This window comes from Asterias amurensis, chromosome 2 (assembly GCF_032118995.1).
Source record: "Asterias amurensis chromosome 2, ASM3211899v1".
In the NCBI taxonomy this organism is placed as follows: domain Eukaryota; kingdom Metazoa; phylum Echinodermata; class Asteroidea; order Forcipulatida; family Asteriidae; genus Asterias; species Asterias amurensis.
In genome coordinates this window covers 24,762,475-24,776,871 of record NC_092649.1, presented here as the reverse complement: position 1 = coordinate 24,776,871, position 14,397 = coordinate 24,762,475, and the positions used below count along the sequence as shown (strand labels likewise).

General features: G+C 39.4%; 1 protein-coding gene across 2 annotated transcripts in view; it reads right to left on the bottom strand.

Annotated features, from left to right (window-relative positions):
* Positions 1–4,572: 4,572 nt before the first annotated feature.
* Positions 4,573–14,397, bottom strand: part of LOC139933929 (metabotropic glutamate receptor 4-like) — a 76,558-nt gene continuing 66,733 nt past the window's right edge. The window contains exons 6-9 of one of the 2 annotated variants that reach the window (XM_071928167.1): positions 14,121–14,318; positions 11,618–12,675; positions 10,832–11,109; positions 4,573–10,212 (exon numbers count right to left, since the gene is read on the bottom strand). In XM_071928167.1, coding sequence (XP_071784268.1) covers positions 10,206–10,212; positions 10,832–11,109; positions 11,618–12,675; positions 14,121–14,318 — 1,541 coding nt within the window. In that variant the 3' untranslated portion in view covers positions 4,573–10,205. The remainder of the gene's footprint in view (positions 10,213–10,831; positions 11,110–11,617; positions 12,676–14,120; positions 14,319–14,397) is intronic. The other variant, XM_071928166.1, reaches the window with a different exon arrangement.

The window sequence follows — 14,397 nt, the reverse complement described above, 5'->3', positions numbered from 1 at the left end:
GTGCAAATGTATGTAATAAAACTTACCTGTCTTTATGCATCATTGAAATCCGTTGTTCATGATTCATAATTTACGTCTCAATTAGACGAAAATTCCTTTTGTGTATAATGTTGTATTCATTTCTAAAAAGCTGTAGCACCACAGCAAGTAAAGGGAAGCTTTCTACTCTCTATAAAACCGTATATAAAGTTTAATATAAATCTATGGACTTGTGCCGTACAAAAGAAGAACTCAGACTCGGGCTTTAAAGGGGTGCATTGCCTTCGGATTCGGGCGCTTTGGGCCATAACGATTTTGGTTATAGCAACAAATCACTTAGTTACCTGTTCATGTTTGTTGTGTTGTCATTTAACCTTCGAGAAAGACTCTGCTAGGGTCGAAACGTCAGGCCATTAACTATTTTTTTGGCAACAAATATTGTAAGAGGTAGAAAATTATGATTCACGTATAGCTTAATATTTCTGAAGCCGTGCTTTCGTGAACTTTCATAACAGAACACGGCCCGCTAATTTGTGGAACAAAATTTGTCTCCACGAATGACGGATCGTATGTTTCCCTTGTTGTTCTTCCAGAGGCAAATTGATACATTTTTCAAATACTACTCACTTTTATCATAAGACAGTCAATAATGTGTTTCTGGCAAAGTGAAATTCAAAATAGCAACATTTTGAGTGGTGTAAAATCAATGAGGCCCTCTTTGATATTCTTCTCTTAAAACACTTGTTATAGTCGCAGTAGGAAAGACAGTGGACACTTAATAATTGGTAAGTGTCAAAGACCAGTCTTTTCACTTAGTGTATCTCAACATAAATATGCATAAAATAACAAATCTATGAAAATTTGAACTAATTGGTCGTCGAAGTTGTGAGATAATAATGAAAGAAAAAACACCCTCGTCACACGAAGTTGTGTGCTTTCAGATGCTTGATTTCGAGGGCTCCAAATCTAATTCCGAGGTCTCAAAATCAATTTCGTGGAAAAATTACTTCTTTCTCAAAATCTAAGTTATTTCAGAGGGAGCCGTTTCTCACAATGTTGTATACTTTCAACAGCTCCCTAATATTCGTTATACCAAGTAAGGTTTTATGCTAATAAGTATTTTAAGTAGTTACCAATGATGTCCACTGCCTTGAAGAGGAACGTTTGTATTTAAGTTGTCGCAAAACGTGTCCGGTTGAAAGCCTCCGAGACTGACCGACATTGATGTTCTGGCGCCCTCATGTGGCAGTCGTGCTCTTCAGCTCATTGCTGCTTCCATGATCGCATCATTATTGAGGCTGTTTTTTGATGGACTCTTAATTAAAGGGAAGGTACACGTTTGGTAATTACTCAAAATAAATATTAACTTAAAAACTGACTTGGTAACGAGCATTGAAGAGCTGTTGATAGTATAAAATTCTGGGAAACGACTCCCTCTGAAGTAACGTAGTTTTTGAGGAAGAGGTAGTTTCTCAATAAAATAATAAAAGACTTCTAGCTAGAAGTCTTTTATTCTTATCTGAAAGCCGCACACAAATTCGTCCAACAAGGGTGTTTTTTCTTCATCATTTTCTCGCAACTTCGATTACCAATTAAGCCCAAATTTTCACAGGCTTGTTATTTAATGGTTATGATGGGATACACCTAGTGAGAAGACTGGTCTTTGCCAATTACCAACGTGTACCCTCCCTCTAAAGCCCCTTTCACACCAGAGCAATTTAGCAAGGGTCCCTTGCTAAATTGTAGCATGGTTGTAAGATTTTACAAAATGCACCTCGTGTGAAAGGACAATAATTTTTGGAATGTCCAGGGTCCCTTGTCAAATCTTGTCCAATATTGCTACATTTTGTCGGAGGTCCGGACCTACGACAAAATCTTACACTAGCGGAAGTTTTGACCAAGGACGTGGGCTACATCATCGTGTGAAAGGAATCCTTGTTTATTGAACGACGTCCTAGGTGAAAATGCCCATACAGCGCATGCTATTGTGGGTGCTATCTTGTCCAACTAAAGGTGATCAGGATTACCAATTTGTCATATCACTCTCATGTCGCACAAGGGTTGTTAGTTTTTTTTTTTTTACTTTGCAGTGGGAAAGCTCACAAAATCAGTCACACACGGTGATAACAAATAAACAATCCACGCTTGGTAGCAAGGGACCCTGGCTACATATTGGCCGTGTGAAAAGGGCTTAAGAAGATTTACTGTTTCACCGAAGACAGTCTGAACATGCGGTGATAATTTTGGGAAGGGGGATGGGGAGAGGTGAGCAGTATGGAGCAGCTGTAGGCAAAGGGAGGTTTGGGCACAGCCTAGGCCTTAAAAACAGTGAGTTTAGCTAACTTTCTGGATACAATTTAAATAAATTTATTGTAAAGAGGAAAACAAACGGTAGCAATTTAATAACCAACTTGTGATACTTAGGCTTTCTGTTTGCCTTTTTTTGTTTTATTTTATTTTTTACAATACATGAGCATGCATCTCGAATTTCTCAAAAACAAATGTTGTGCACTTGAATCTCAAAATTATAAAAAGAAAGGAACCCGAAATACTTCAGCTAAAAATAAATGTATTTCTAAAGGCCCCATGGTGTAAACCCTTGACACATGGAGACGGCCATTATAATGAGGTTCGGCCGGAAAGACATGCAGCTTCAGATGTTATTTCAATATTTGTGGCATATTCTAAAGGAGTCCCTTGTTTGCGCCATTTTTTTTCCCGTTGCCTGTCGCGAATGGAAATTGCTTTCGGAGCAGACCCCGCTTGGGAGAAACACAATATTTAATCGTTAAAATTGCTGAGAAGCATAGTACTTAGGCTGTGCGCCGAACAATGCCAGCTGGGTTGTGTCAATAGCGGTCGAGAAGAAGTGTACCCTCACCGACTCGGAATTCATATTCCCCAATCAACCACCCTTTCAGCAAAATTATGGCGGAAAAATCACCCCTAAATTCCGAAGAGATAGGCTGTCCTGGGCTTCTAGTACTATTTTGCCCTTTCTCGATTCTCTTTCTTTCAGGAGAGGAGAGGGGTTTAAAAAAAGTTGTTCCTTTTGTTTTCTCTTCTTCACACTATACTTGTTTTAAGGGGTTTGCATGTAAATATTTATCAATTTAACATGAACACAACAATCGTGCAATTAAACTCGTGTAAAAGGTGTGGTGTCTGCGAAAAGTGCTCTACAGAAAATCATCATGAGACGATTTAGGAAGGGGGGGTTACACTTTTACTTTAAATAACTGAAAACGAAAAAAAAAACACGCTATTGCTTATTTCACATTATTTCAATTGTTGCAATAGTTTGCAAGTGGAGATTCATCAATCTAACAGGAACACACAATCGCGAATGTTACCCTTGTTGTGCAGTGTTGTGAAAATAGCTATATTGTATAGTTGTCATGTGACGATTTAGATTTAGGATGGGGGGGGGGGGGGGGGCGGGAATGGGGATTGACACTTTCAGGCCAGGTTGACGTGGGCATTAATGTTATCACACGGGTTTAAACTCGGGTTCTGTGTCAGGTCGACTTATATCTGGGTCATTATTTTGGACAAAGATTCCCTGTTTTACTGACCAAGAAATAAGTCAGACCCGCATGGGACCCGAAGCCGGGTCAATTCTGACATTTATTTTATTTTTTTTATTTTTATTTTATTTTTATAGAGTGCAGCCGTATTTAGTGTGTCTGTACATACACGAGAGATGTTAATCTCAACTTGTAAACAATTCTTGCGCTTAAAGGCACTGGAAACCTTAAAGGCATGGACACTTTTGGTAATATATTGTCAAAGACCAACATCCTCATTTGATGTATCCCAACATTAGAATAAAATAACATATGACTAATTGACTTAATTAGTCATCGAAGTTGCACGACAATGGTGAAAAAAATACACCCTTGTGCACATATTATTTGTGTGCTTTCAGATGCGTAAAAAGGGCTTCAATCGTGAAGGATTTTCATACTTGAGAAAGAAATTATCTTGCATGCTCAAACAATTTAGTTTTTGTTTAAAGGCATTGGACACAATTGGTAATTACTCAAAATAATTATTAACATAAAACCTTTCGTGGTGACGAGTAATGGGGAGAGGTTGATATAAAACATTTTGAGAAACGGCTCCCTCTGAAGTGCCATAGTTTTCGAGAAAGAAGTAATTTTCCACGAATTGATTTCGAGGGTTCGAAATCAATTATCTAAACGCACACAACTTCGTGTGACAAGGTTTTTTTTCTTTCAGTATTATCTCGCAAGTTCGATGACCGATTGAGCTCAAATTTTCACAGGTTTGTTTTTTTATGCCTATGTTGAGATACATTAACTGAGAAGGCTAGTCTTTGACAATTACCAATAGTGTCCAGTGTCTTTAAGAGAGAACCGTTTCTAAAATGTGTTTTCAATTACAGCTCTCAAGTAACATCCAATAGCGTCCAGTGCATCTAAAGAAAACGTAAGGCGGTGTTTTCGTCAGCGTTTGGTGAGGTTGGGGAAATCAGAAAATATCAACTTACTCAAATGTTGCTATATAAATCACATAGAAAAGACGAGACAAATGCATTCTGAATGAAATGATATTATTGTACACTTTATTTCTTAATGCGTTCCGTTGACTAAAATATATCTACATTGCATGTTCAAGTCGTTCATTCAACATGTACAACAAAATAATAACCGTGTTTACGTTTGGTTTTTTATTTATTTATTGTTATTATAACTTTTTTTTACAAAATTTATTAACATGTGGCAGAACAGCACTATACTAAAATACAGAATGTTTCAGACTCCGATGTGCAATAGTAGTGACAGTTATGTTGACAAGAATAAAATGAACGTGCTTCTTGCCCGGGTTGAAAAGTGGGTGTTAGGGGATCAAAATGTCTTATTTTGCCAATACAGGGGGGCACAAAAGTGCATGGAGCTAAACAGTAACAGCAACAGACAACATAGTCAATTTCAAAGACTTTTCTTCGTAAAAATAAAATGTAAATAAACAAATCCAGTTAAAGCCCCTTTCACACGACAGCAATTTGGCAAGGGTCCCTTGATATAGCATGATTGTAACATTAACCACAGTGTGTGAAAGGACAACATTATTGTGTGCCCACCACGGTGCCTTCAAGTTGTAAAATCCTGCCAAATATTGCTATATTTAACAACCAAGTAAACATTTCGCAATAGACCCCTGTTAAGTTGTGGCCACGTGAATATGGCTTTAGACAGTTGGAAATTTACGAAGTAATGGGAAATACATAAGACGGGGCCCAAATATTTCCTATGTGAACTTAACCATTATTTTTTACCAGTATAGACTTCAACATCGAAGAGTTCAGCCTTTACTCAAATTAAACAATGCCTCTTTTATTCTGACATCACCTACTTGTGTTTTTGATGAAACAAATCCCATCACGATATGAACAAACCTCTGTTTATATTGCATAGGAATAGCAGAGCTAAAAATCTGTCCATCTATTGTCTTTGGTCGCACTTAGCGAAGTCGTTGATTTTGTGTCATTTTTTGGTCAGTCTGTCACTGGGCCTATCAGTTTGTCTGTTTGTCTATTTTGGAGCAATTAGAACCGACTTGTCAGATGCTTGTTGTTGGCCTTGTCTTCGTAAAGTGTTATGTCTCATTTCTGAGAATGACGTCCGAAGCAAAGTTTTCGCTTCGTTACCTTAAATTAAATCAATAATAAATAGTCTTGTACGTATTGCCCTTTGCGTATCTGTCAGTTCGTCCGCCTGTCTGTTTGTATGTCAGTGTGTCTGTCACTATTTGTTCAATACAAAGTGGTCATGAGGTTTATGTATGTCTTGTTGGTCGGCAGTTAGTTAGTCTATGTGATATTCATTTATACTGCGGTCTGTCTGAAGGTCTTATTGTCGGTATTTTCGTGCATCTTGTTTGGCATGTACGTGTAGTCTGCCGTTTACGTCCACGATTGTTCTTAAAGGCACTGGACACCTTTGGCAATTATGTGTATCCCACAACGCATAAAATAACAAATCTGTGCAAATTTGAGCTCAATTGGTTATCGAAAAATACCCTTATTGCACAAATTTGGGTGCTTTCAGATGCCTAACAAGGGGCTTCGGGCCTGAAGTCTCTTAAACTACCAACAGCTCTCCAATGCTCGTAATCAAGTAAGTTTTTATGCTAACAATTATTTTGAGTACCAATAGTGTCCAGTGTCTATCATCTCATTCGTTGGTGGTCTACAAGTTTGTTTTGTGTCATTCAGTCATCTGTCTTTGTACTATCCTTGTGTGATCATTGTCGGTACAATAAGTTCGATAGCAGTGCAGTCTGTCTCCGTAATATTGATCAATGCTTCCTTGTTTATATCAGTTCGGGAAACTTCTTGGTGATTTTGATCAACTTCGTTTGTCATTCTAGTCACAGTTATCGTCAGTACGTCCAAAATCCTTTGTAAATCACAGTCGCCTATCTGATTGTGGCGTACAAACTATTAGGCTAAGGGTTCAAAAAAAATGTCAAAGGTCAACAGTCACTTAAAAATGTCAATACCCCAATAGGTTTGTCTATTTTTGAAGAGAAAAGAAAAAAGGTGACTGTCAATAAGTATGCAATCTAAGCTATACGCGTTGTGCTCAACTGTATTCCTATACACCATCTAACACGAAGTCTGGTATCTAACTCCTTGTCGTGTACATAAACTAAAAATTGGTTTAATTCTGTTTGCTGACTAATGTTTGCAAAGAACCTTTGCTGTGAAGTTGTAAGGTTTTAACCAAAGTGTAGTGATAGGTACTAATGGATATAAGTCAGAAGAGGAAGAAAACAACGTGTATGTTAACCTAATTTGCAGATTATGCATAAAGTGTTAAGCAATGATTTAATTAACTCTCTTTTGTTAAATGAGCAAACCCAGTTTGATACATTTAGAATTTAATCGGCAAAAACAAACGATGTTTGTTTGGAGAAAAAAATATATCTGTGATGTTTGATTTCCCCCTCCCGAAAACTTACAACCATTCAAAATATATTGCCTTCATGATTATTATAAAAGTGAACATTAAACAGGGTCTCTAATCTGTCTTAGTCCATGTCCAAGTTCGTGTGGTTGAACTTCATTCGCTACGCTGTTGAGTGGCCCTCAGCTCTATAGTGGCCTTTATCAGTCGCTGTAAAGGAAACAACTGTTCAGTGTTTCATTCGAATGCAGCATGCAATAGCCGTCGTCATCGGTGTCGTCGTCGTCGTGATTACCGATTGTTTCGATGTCGGTCTTTTGTTTTGTAAAACAATCAAGTCACATTGCGTCATGCCTTCGTTCCTGGCACGTCGTGAGAACATACGTAAATTGTATTCGAGCCTCAATTTTGTTTACACTGATCATGTGATTCCATTGTCTGTAATGGTGTGAAGAGATTTGTCAAACTTGCGAACATGCAAAACACACTGTCAATTTGATTTTTTTTTCTTCTAAAAAGCACAATGCTAGCTGGTACTTGAAGAACTTTTGATCACTATAGTCAACTTGTAATTTTTAACACCAAACTCGGTAGCCATTTTGTGTGCGGCCCAAACGATGTGATGCACTCAGCGATCTAAACTTCACTTCAATTTTCAAGCAAAATATACCAAATTTCACAACCTGCCTCTTCACTCAGACTTATCAACTACTCCACCCTTTCCCACCGCTGGATAATTCTATCCTGTTGTTATCATTATTATTGACATAGAGCCCAAAACAATCTTTAACAAAACAAAATTACTAAAGAGGAAATCCCGTGGATAGAAAGAAAGACAAAACAGTAACATTGTGTTTGCCACGGTCACAGTGAGGTCAATCAATAGAAACTTTCAAGCGTGTACACGCTGTGGAAAAGTTTCAGCTATGTGACTAATTTGTCTCGGACACCAGTGAGGGCGCTGTTTGGGCCTTTGACGTCATAGCCAAGGTGTCTGGACTGAATGGTGTTCGGTACACGCCTTTAAATCAAAACAGTTTAAAAAATAGAACTTGTTTTTGCAAACTGCTTACAAACCAAAAGGATCTGTAGTAAAATTGCAAAAGGATAGTTAATGGCAGTGGACACTATTGGTATTTACTCAAAATATTTATTAGCATAAAACCTTACTTGGTAACGAGTAATTGGGAGAGGTTGATAGTATAAAACATTGTGAGAAACAGCTCCCTCTGAAGTGACGTAGATTTCAAGAACGAAGTAATTTTCCACGAATTTGATTTCGAGACCTCAAGTTTAGAATTTGAGATCTCGAAATCAAGCATAGCATCTGAAAGCACACAACTTCGTGTGACAATGGTGTTTTTTCTTTCATAGTTATCTCGCATCTCCGACGACCAATCGAGCTCAAATTTTCCCAGGTTTGTTATTTTATGCATATGTTGAGATACACCAAGTGAGAAGACTGGTCTTTGACAATTACCAATGATGTCCACTGTCTTTAGTGACATGACGTTTCGACCCTAGCAGAGTTTTTCTCGAAGGCTAAATATAACTTAAGTACTTTTAGGTAGCATGCAAGCCCTTGGTTAATTATTTGCGGCAAGATAAAGGCCTTGTGAGCTTATTGTGTTGATTAAAGTTACATACTTTAAAAGTTACTATTAGTTGTCTTTAAAAAATATATATATTTGTTTGCATGCACGTTAGATACCGATTCAAGTACATGTACTGCGCTTTCATTGTCATAATTGCACTTTTAAAGTAAAGTAAAATATTTGTTGGGACTTTTAACAAGATCAAGAAAAGGTGGTGGTGGTGGTCATGATTGTGCGTAGAGGTGTTCCCAGATCCATTTAGAACGATGGAAAAAAAGCTTTGTACAACGCTTTGCATTTTTTTATACTGTTTTATCAAAAGGTTTTAGAAACCTGACCGTGTGGTATTGACCAATTTGGCTACCACTGTCATCATGCGTCTATATTGATCATGCTGTGCGAAGCCAATAAAACGCAAAGTGGCGATGTCTGCAACTAAGTTGAGGAAAAAAACAATCATGCTTGCAAGTCTAAACACTGCAAAACTGGGGTGTTCAGATATGTAACACCTATGAAAATGTGTTGATATCGAAAGAACCGTTGGTTTCAACTCGACGTTTCGATCAGTATGCTCTGATTGTCGTCTAAAGCAAATGTGTTGGAAAAGGAAATAAGTGTAATTTACGAACCCTATTATATACATTTTATGTTCTTTTGGTATCTATATGAGACAACACCCATTTTGAATATTTGAACACCGCAGTTTTTAGCAGTCTATCTATCAACACTTGTGTGTAACAAAACAAAATGATGCGGAACAAACTTCTGCTTAGCAGATATGGGCAGGATACCATGCTCAGATTGTCCTTTGTAGTTTGGCTGGTAACCATACTCCGGCTAGCATAACTTTGTCGTGCTTAGCTTCTTAACTTTGTCGTGCTTAGCATCTTAACTTTGTCGTGCTTAGCTTCTTAACTTTGTCGAGCTTAGCTTCTTGTTGAAGCAAGAAATTGGACCCATGGTCGCCTTTCATACTACTTAGTTAACGTAGTTTCTTGGAGACAACGGAAATATTGAATAAATCACTTCAGTTGTGTATGTCATCCTCTCTTACCACCTCCCGATTGGTTTGCGAATACAAACTTTGCTTATCCATTGCATCCACCAAACCTACTTTTCTTAGCAGTTTTGCAAACCCACTTTCGGTATATGTTAGACGCTTGAGCAAAATAAATAAAAATTCCAGTCGCGTACCGTTTTTTTTTTTAAACAAAACAATGGTACAACATCTGTTTCTTTCCTTTAGAAAAATTACTTCTGACTAATGAGTTATACAAAATCCACTCCGAGTCACAGTGTTGAAAAGGTAACAACTTCAAGTGAAAACACGGCAGAAATATCTTGAATTTCAGTCCATGTTATACCCTGTTTTATCTGCTACTTCTCGAAATAAGCAGGCGATAGAAAAACAAAATGTAGATTTCAAAAACTGTCACTTTTCCTGTTGGCATTCGCAGTCGAGAGAATCGAATTGTCACACAGTCTTCTTTCTTCGGGTCGACTTTGCCTCCTGCGTCCTCATGAAAATTTGCAGGCGAGCCTCCAGCAATTAATCGTCTTAAAAACGTCTTCAGTATCCGTGTACTGCATCTTGGGTATATAGTTATTGTCTTTACAAGAACATAATATAATACCATTATTGTTCGTTCTAGTGTGTCTCTAGAATCTTGTCGCCTCCTCTTCTGGTGTTCTTGACTCAAAATCTGGAGACAAATAGCCAGGGTACTTTGATTAGTAAATGTTTACAGATTTTTTTCGAATTTTTTTTACACTTGGAATTGACATTGGGTACTGCTTGTATAACATTTATTTGTGGCGTGTCGTGGCCTGGCGGTAAAATCACAGATTCGGGTGTTTCTGATCAACAGAGTGTTGGTTCGAGTCCTAGTCGTGACACCTGTGTCCTGCAAGACACTGAACCCCGATGCTTCGTCCCTGGATGGGACGTAAAGCCGTTGGTCCCGTGTGTATTGTAACGCACGTAAAAGCTCCCAGTGCACTTGTCGAAGATGAGAAGGGGTTCGCATATTGTGCCACAGCACATTGTAAACCATTAAATAAAAGGAGTATTAACAAGAGAAAGTAAACGGAAATCAATCACCATCTCTCATGTTCAAGCGTGAGCGTACAGAAGGACATTGTGTTAGAGAGTGGCGTCGCCCCAGCGTTCAAATTATTATTTTACAAGAGAAAGTAAACGGAAATCAATCACCATCTCTCATGTTCCGGCGTGAGAGTACCGGAGGACGTTGTGTTAGAGTGTGGCGTCGCCCCAGCGTTCAAATTATTTTTACAATAGAAAGTAAACGGAAATAAAATCACCGTCTCTCATGTTCCGGCGTGAACGTACCAGAGGACGTTGTGTTAGAGACTGGCGTCGCCCCAGCGTTCAGATTTTGAGCTTTCATCTCCCCGTTGGGTTTGCCCTCGATGGAGCCGCACGTTGATCTCATCATACGGCTGTTCATCATCATTGTACCCGACGGCTTTTTATTCTTCTGGGGTGCGAACAAGACAATGTAGATTTTGGGCACGAAGATGCAGCCCAATGTGACTGTAGCACTCACAATAAAACACAGACACAGCAACGTCTGCTGAATCTGTTTAGGGAGAATGACATGACTAAAAAATTAGTTTGGAGTAAGCAATGATATAAAAATACATAAGTTGCTTTAACTTTCTGAGGGTGCAATTATTTTACTTTGGCTCGAGAATTGGCCCACATCGGGAATCCGTAGGGCCATTTCTGGTTCCCATTTCTGTGCCACTGTGACCCGAAGTATCCAATGGGAGACGTTCAGGACGCTAGGTGGCAACAGACTCACCAGGTAAATACACTCGGTTTGTAATGACCTCATGCTCAGAGTTACCTAAGCTATGGAAACTTTCCTGGTAAGTCTGCTGCAAGCCAAAGTTTACCATTTTGCTGGTCAGTCTACTCGGATATTAGCCAGGCCCCCCTGAGTCTGAACTTTGGACCAATTTTGTCCCGGTCATTTTTAAAGTGTACTTCAGGTGGTTTCCCTTTCAAATCTGAAAGCGCTCGTAGCGTCGTATATAACACAATGATTGTTTAAACTCTATTTGAGAAGATACTGCATGACTTACTTTGTAATCCGTTGAAGAAGTGCCAATATAAATTGGTATGAAGGCGATCCACACTACACATGTGGTATACATCGCGAAGGCAATAAACTTCGCTTCGTTGAAGTTCTCGGGCATTTTGCGAGTTTTAAAGGCATATAAAGTGCACATCACGATAAGAACCATTGCATACACCAATGATAACACTAAAGACATGTCTGTTACTGCACATTCTAAAATGACTTGGTACCAAAAGGGGAAAGTCTTCGCTGGTCTCGGTGGATCTATTGCTAACCACAGGGCGGCAGCGACGAGCTGCACCGACACAAGTCCAAAGCAAATCACCATTTGTGATTTGGGGCTCGTGTACTTCGGCCTTCTCACTGAGCGTTTACCACTGTTAAAGATCCTATACACTCTGTTTGTTTTTGTGTAAAGTGCAGAGTACGAGATAACAACAGATAGGCCTAGCATGATCCGCCGAAGACAACAGGTGAGTGTGGTTGGTTTGGCAATGAGAGTGAAGACCGCGAAATAGGTGGCGAGGATGCCGAAGAGCAGAACGTAACACAGCTCCCGTCCGGACGCGCGAATGACCGGCGTGTTGTTGTAGCGGACAAACACAGCGATGACGAAGGTGGTACACGCGATACCGATGACCGCTAGCAGGGTAGGGGGCACAGCCCACGGCGAATCCCACGTCAGGTATTCCACTGGTATCTCCTGGCATCCCGTGCGGTTTTTATCAGGTCTCTCTCCCTCGGTGCAATTCTTACACTCCCACTCGTTGACCAAGTATTGGTAAGGCTCGCAGCTTGAGCACACCCAGCAGCATTCATCGGCCGGTGATTTCTGGCGCTTCAATCCCTTGGAGATATCACAGGGCAGGGCGCATACGGACATTGGTATGCCGTCTGTTCTACTGTCGCCCCAGTTGACGTGGCTCCAGTTTAGGCGAAGCTTGTCCTGCCATGTTCCTATGGGTTCGTAACGGTACTCGGATCCTCTGCGTTGATATTGGTAGAGTTGATAGCTACCTGGCCTGTCACCATCTTTGTTGAAACGCACTGTGCCACTACTTCCTGGTTGATAAATAAAGTTGTGTTAAAGGCAGTGTACACTATTGGTAATTACTCAAAATAAGAATTAGCATACAACCTTACTTGGTGACGAGTAATGGGGAGAGGTTGATAGTATAACACATTGTGAAAAACGGCTCCCTCTGAAGTGATGTAATTTCCCACGAAATTCATTTCTAGACTTCAAGTTTAGAATTTGAGGTCTCGAAATCAAGCATCTGAAAGCAAACAACTTCGTGTGACCAGGGTGTTTTTCTTTCATAGTTATCTCGCAACTCTGACGACCAATCGAGCTCAAATTTTCACAGGTTTGTTATTTTATGCATAATGTTGAGATACACCAACTGCATGTGTAGACTAGTCTTTGACAATTACCAATAGTGTCCACTGTCTTTAACATAAGACATTATGAGAAAACTTTATTACTCTCCACAAAGAAGAAATTACATTGCTCGCACACGTTATTAAAAAGCACCACGAGTGTCAACAAAGTTACAAAAGGCAGATACTAATAGTGCACATGAAACAACGCACAACGCTAGTTACCAAAGTAAGTCTTTATGCTATCAACAATTACTTTGAGTAACTACCGATGGGGTCTAGTGCCTTAAAGGCACTGGACACTATTGGTTATTACTAAAAATAATTGTAAGCACACAAATATTTGGTAACAACCAACGGAGAGCCGTTGATTGTATAAACCATTGTAAGAAACGGCTGCCTCTGAAGTAACGTAGATTTTGAGAAACAAGTGATTTCTCACTAAAGTATTCAAATTTGATTTCGAGACCTACGAAATCAAGCATCTGAAAGCAGTACAACTTATACAACAGGGGTGTTTTTTCTTCCATTAGTCTCTCGCAACTCCGACGACCAATTAAGGTCAAATGTTCACAGTTTTGAAATGCATTTGTTGAGATACAGCAAGTGAGAAGACTGGTCTTTGACATTTACCAATAGTGTCCAGTGTCTTTAAAGGGTAGGTACACGTTTGGTAATTGTCAAAGACCAGCTTCTCACTTGGTGTATCCCATCATAACCATAAAATTACAAGCCTGTGAAAATTTGGGCTCAATCGGTCATCGAAGTTGCGAGAAAATGATAAAAGAAAAACACCCTTGTTGGCGAATTTGTGTGCTTTCAGATCAGAATAAAAGACTTAGCTAGAAAGTCTTTTATTATTTTAGTGAGAAATTACCACTTTCTCAAACACTACGTTACTTCAGAGGGAGTCGTTTCCCACAATGTTTTATACTATCAACAGCTCTCCAATGCTCGTTACCAAGTCAGTTTTTAAGTTAATATTTGTTTTGAGTAATAACCAAATCTGTACCTTCCCTTTAACAAGTTGTTTTCGCTGTCATCACTGCAGTGCACCGCAGTGCATTATGTTAACCAAGTCTATTTTTGTTTATTGCAAATTAAGGATGATAGTAACACTCACTTACCCTGGAATGACACATTTTTGAGATAATCCAGTAGTTGTGCACCGTCGATCCGTAGGAGTTCCGGGCACAGACCCGATGTCCCATTACACAGGTCCGCCTGCATCGTGTGAAGGGCATGAGCGAAGGAATAGACGGCGTCGGTCACGAACGATATCTTGCCCTCTTGTTCGTACTTCGCTGCTGAAATGCTTTCCAGTCCTGGTGACATACAGGTTGGAGATGGATTAGAAAAGTCTTAAAAATGTTGGTGAGAATCCCCTGTTGTCAAGCCTAAACT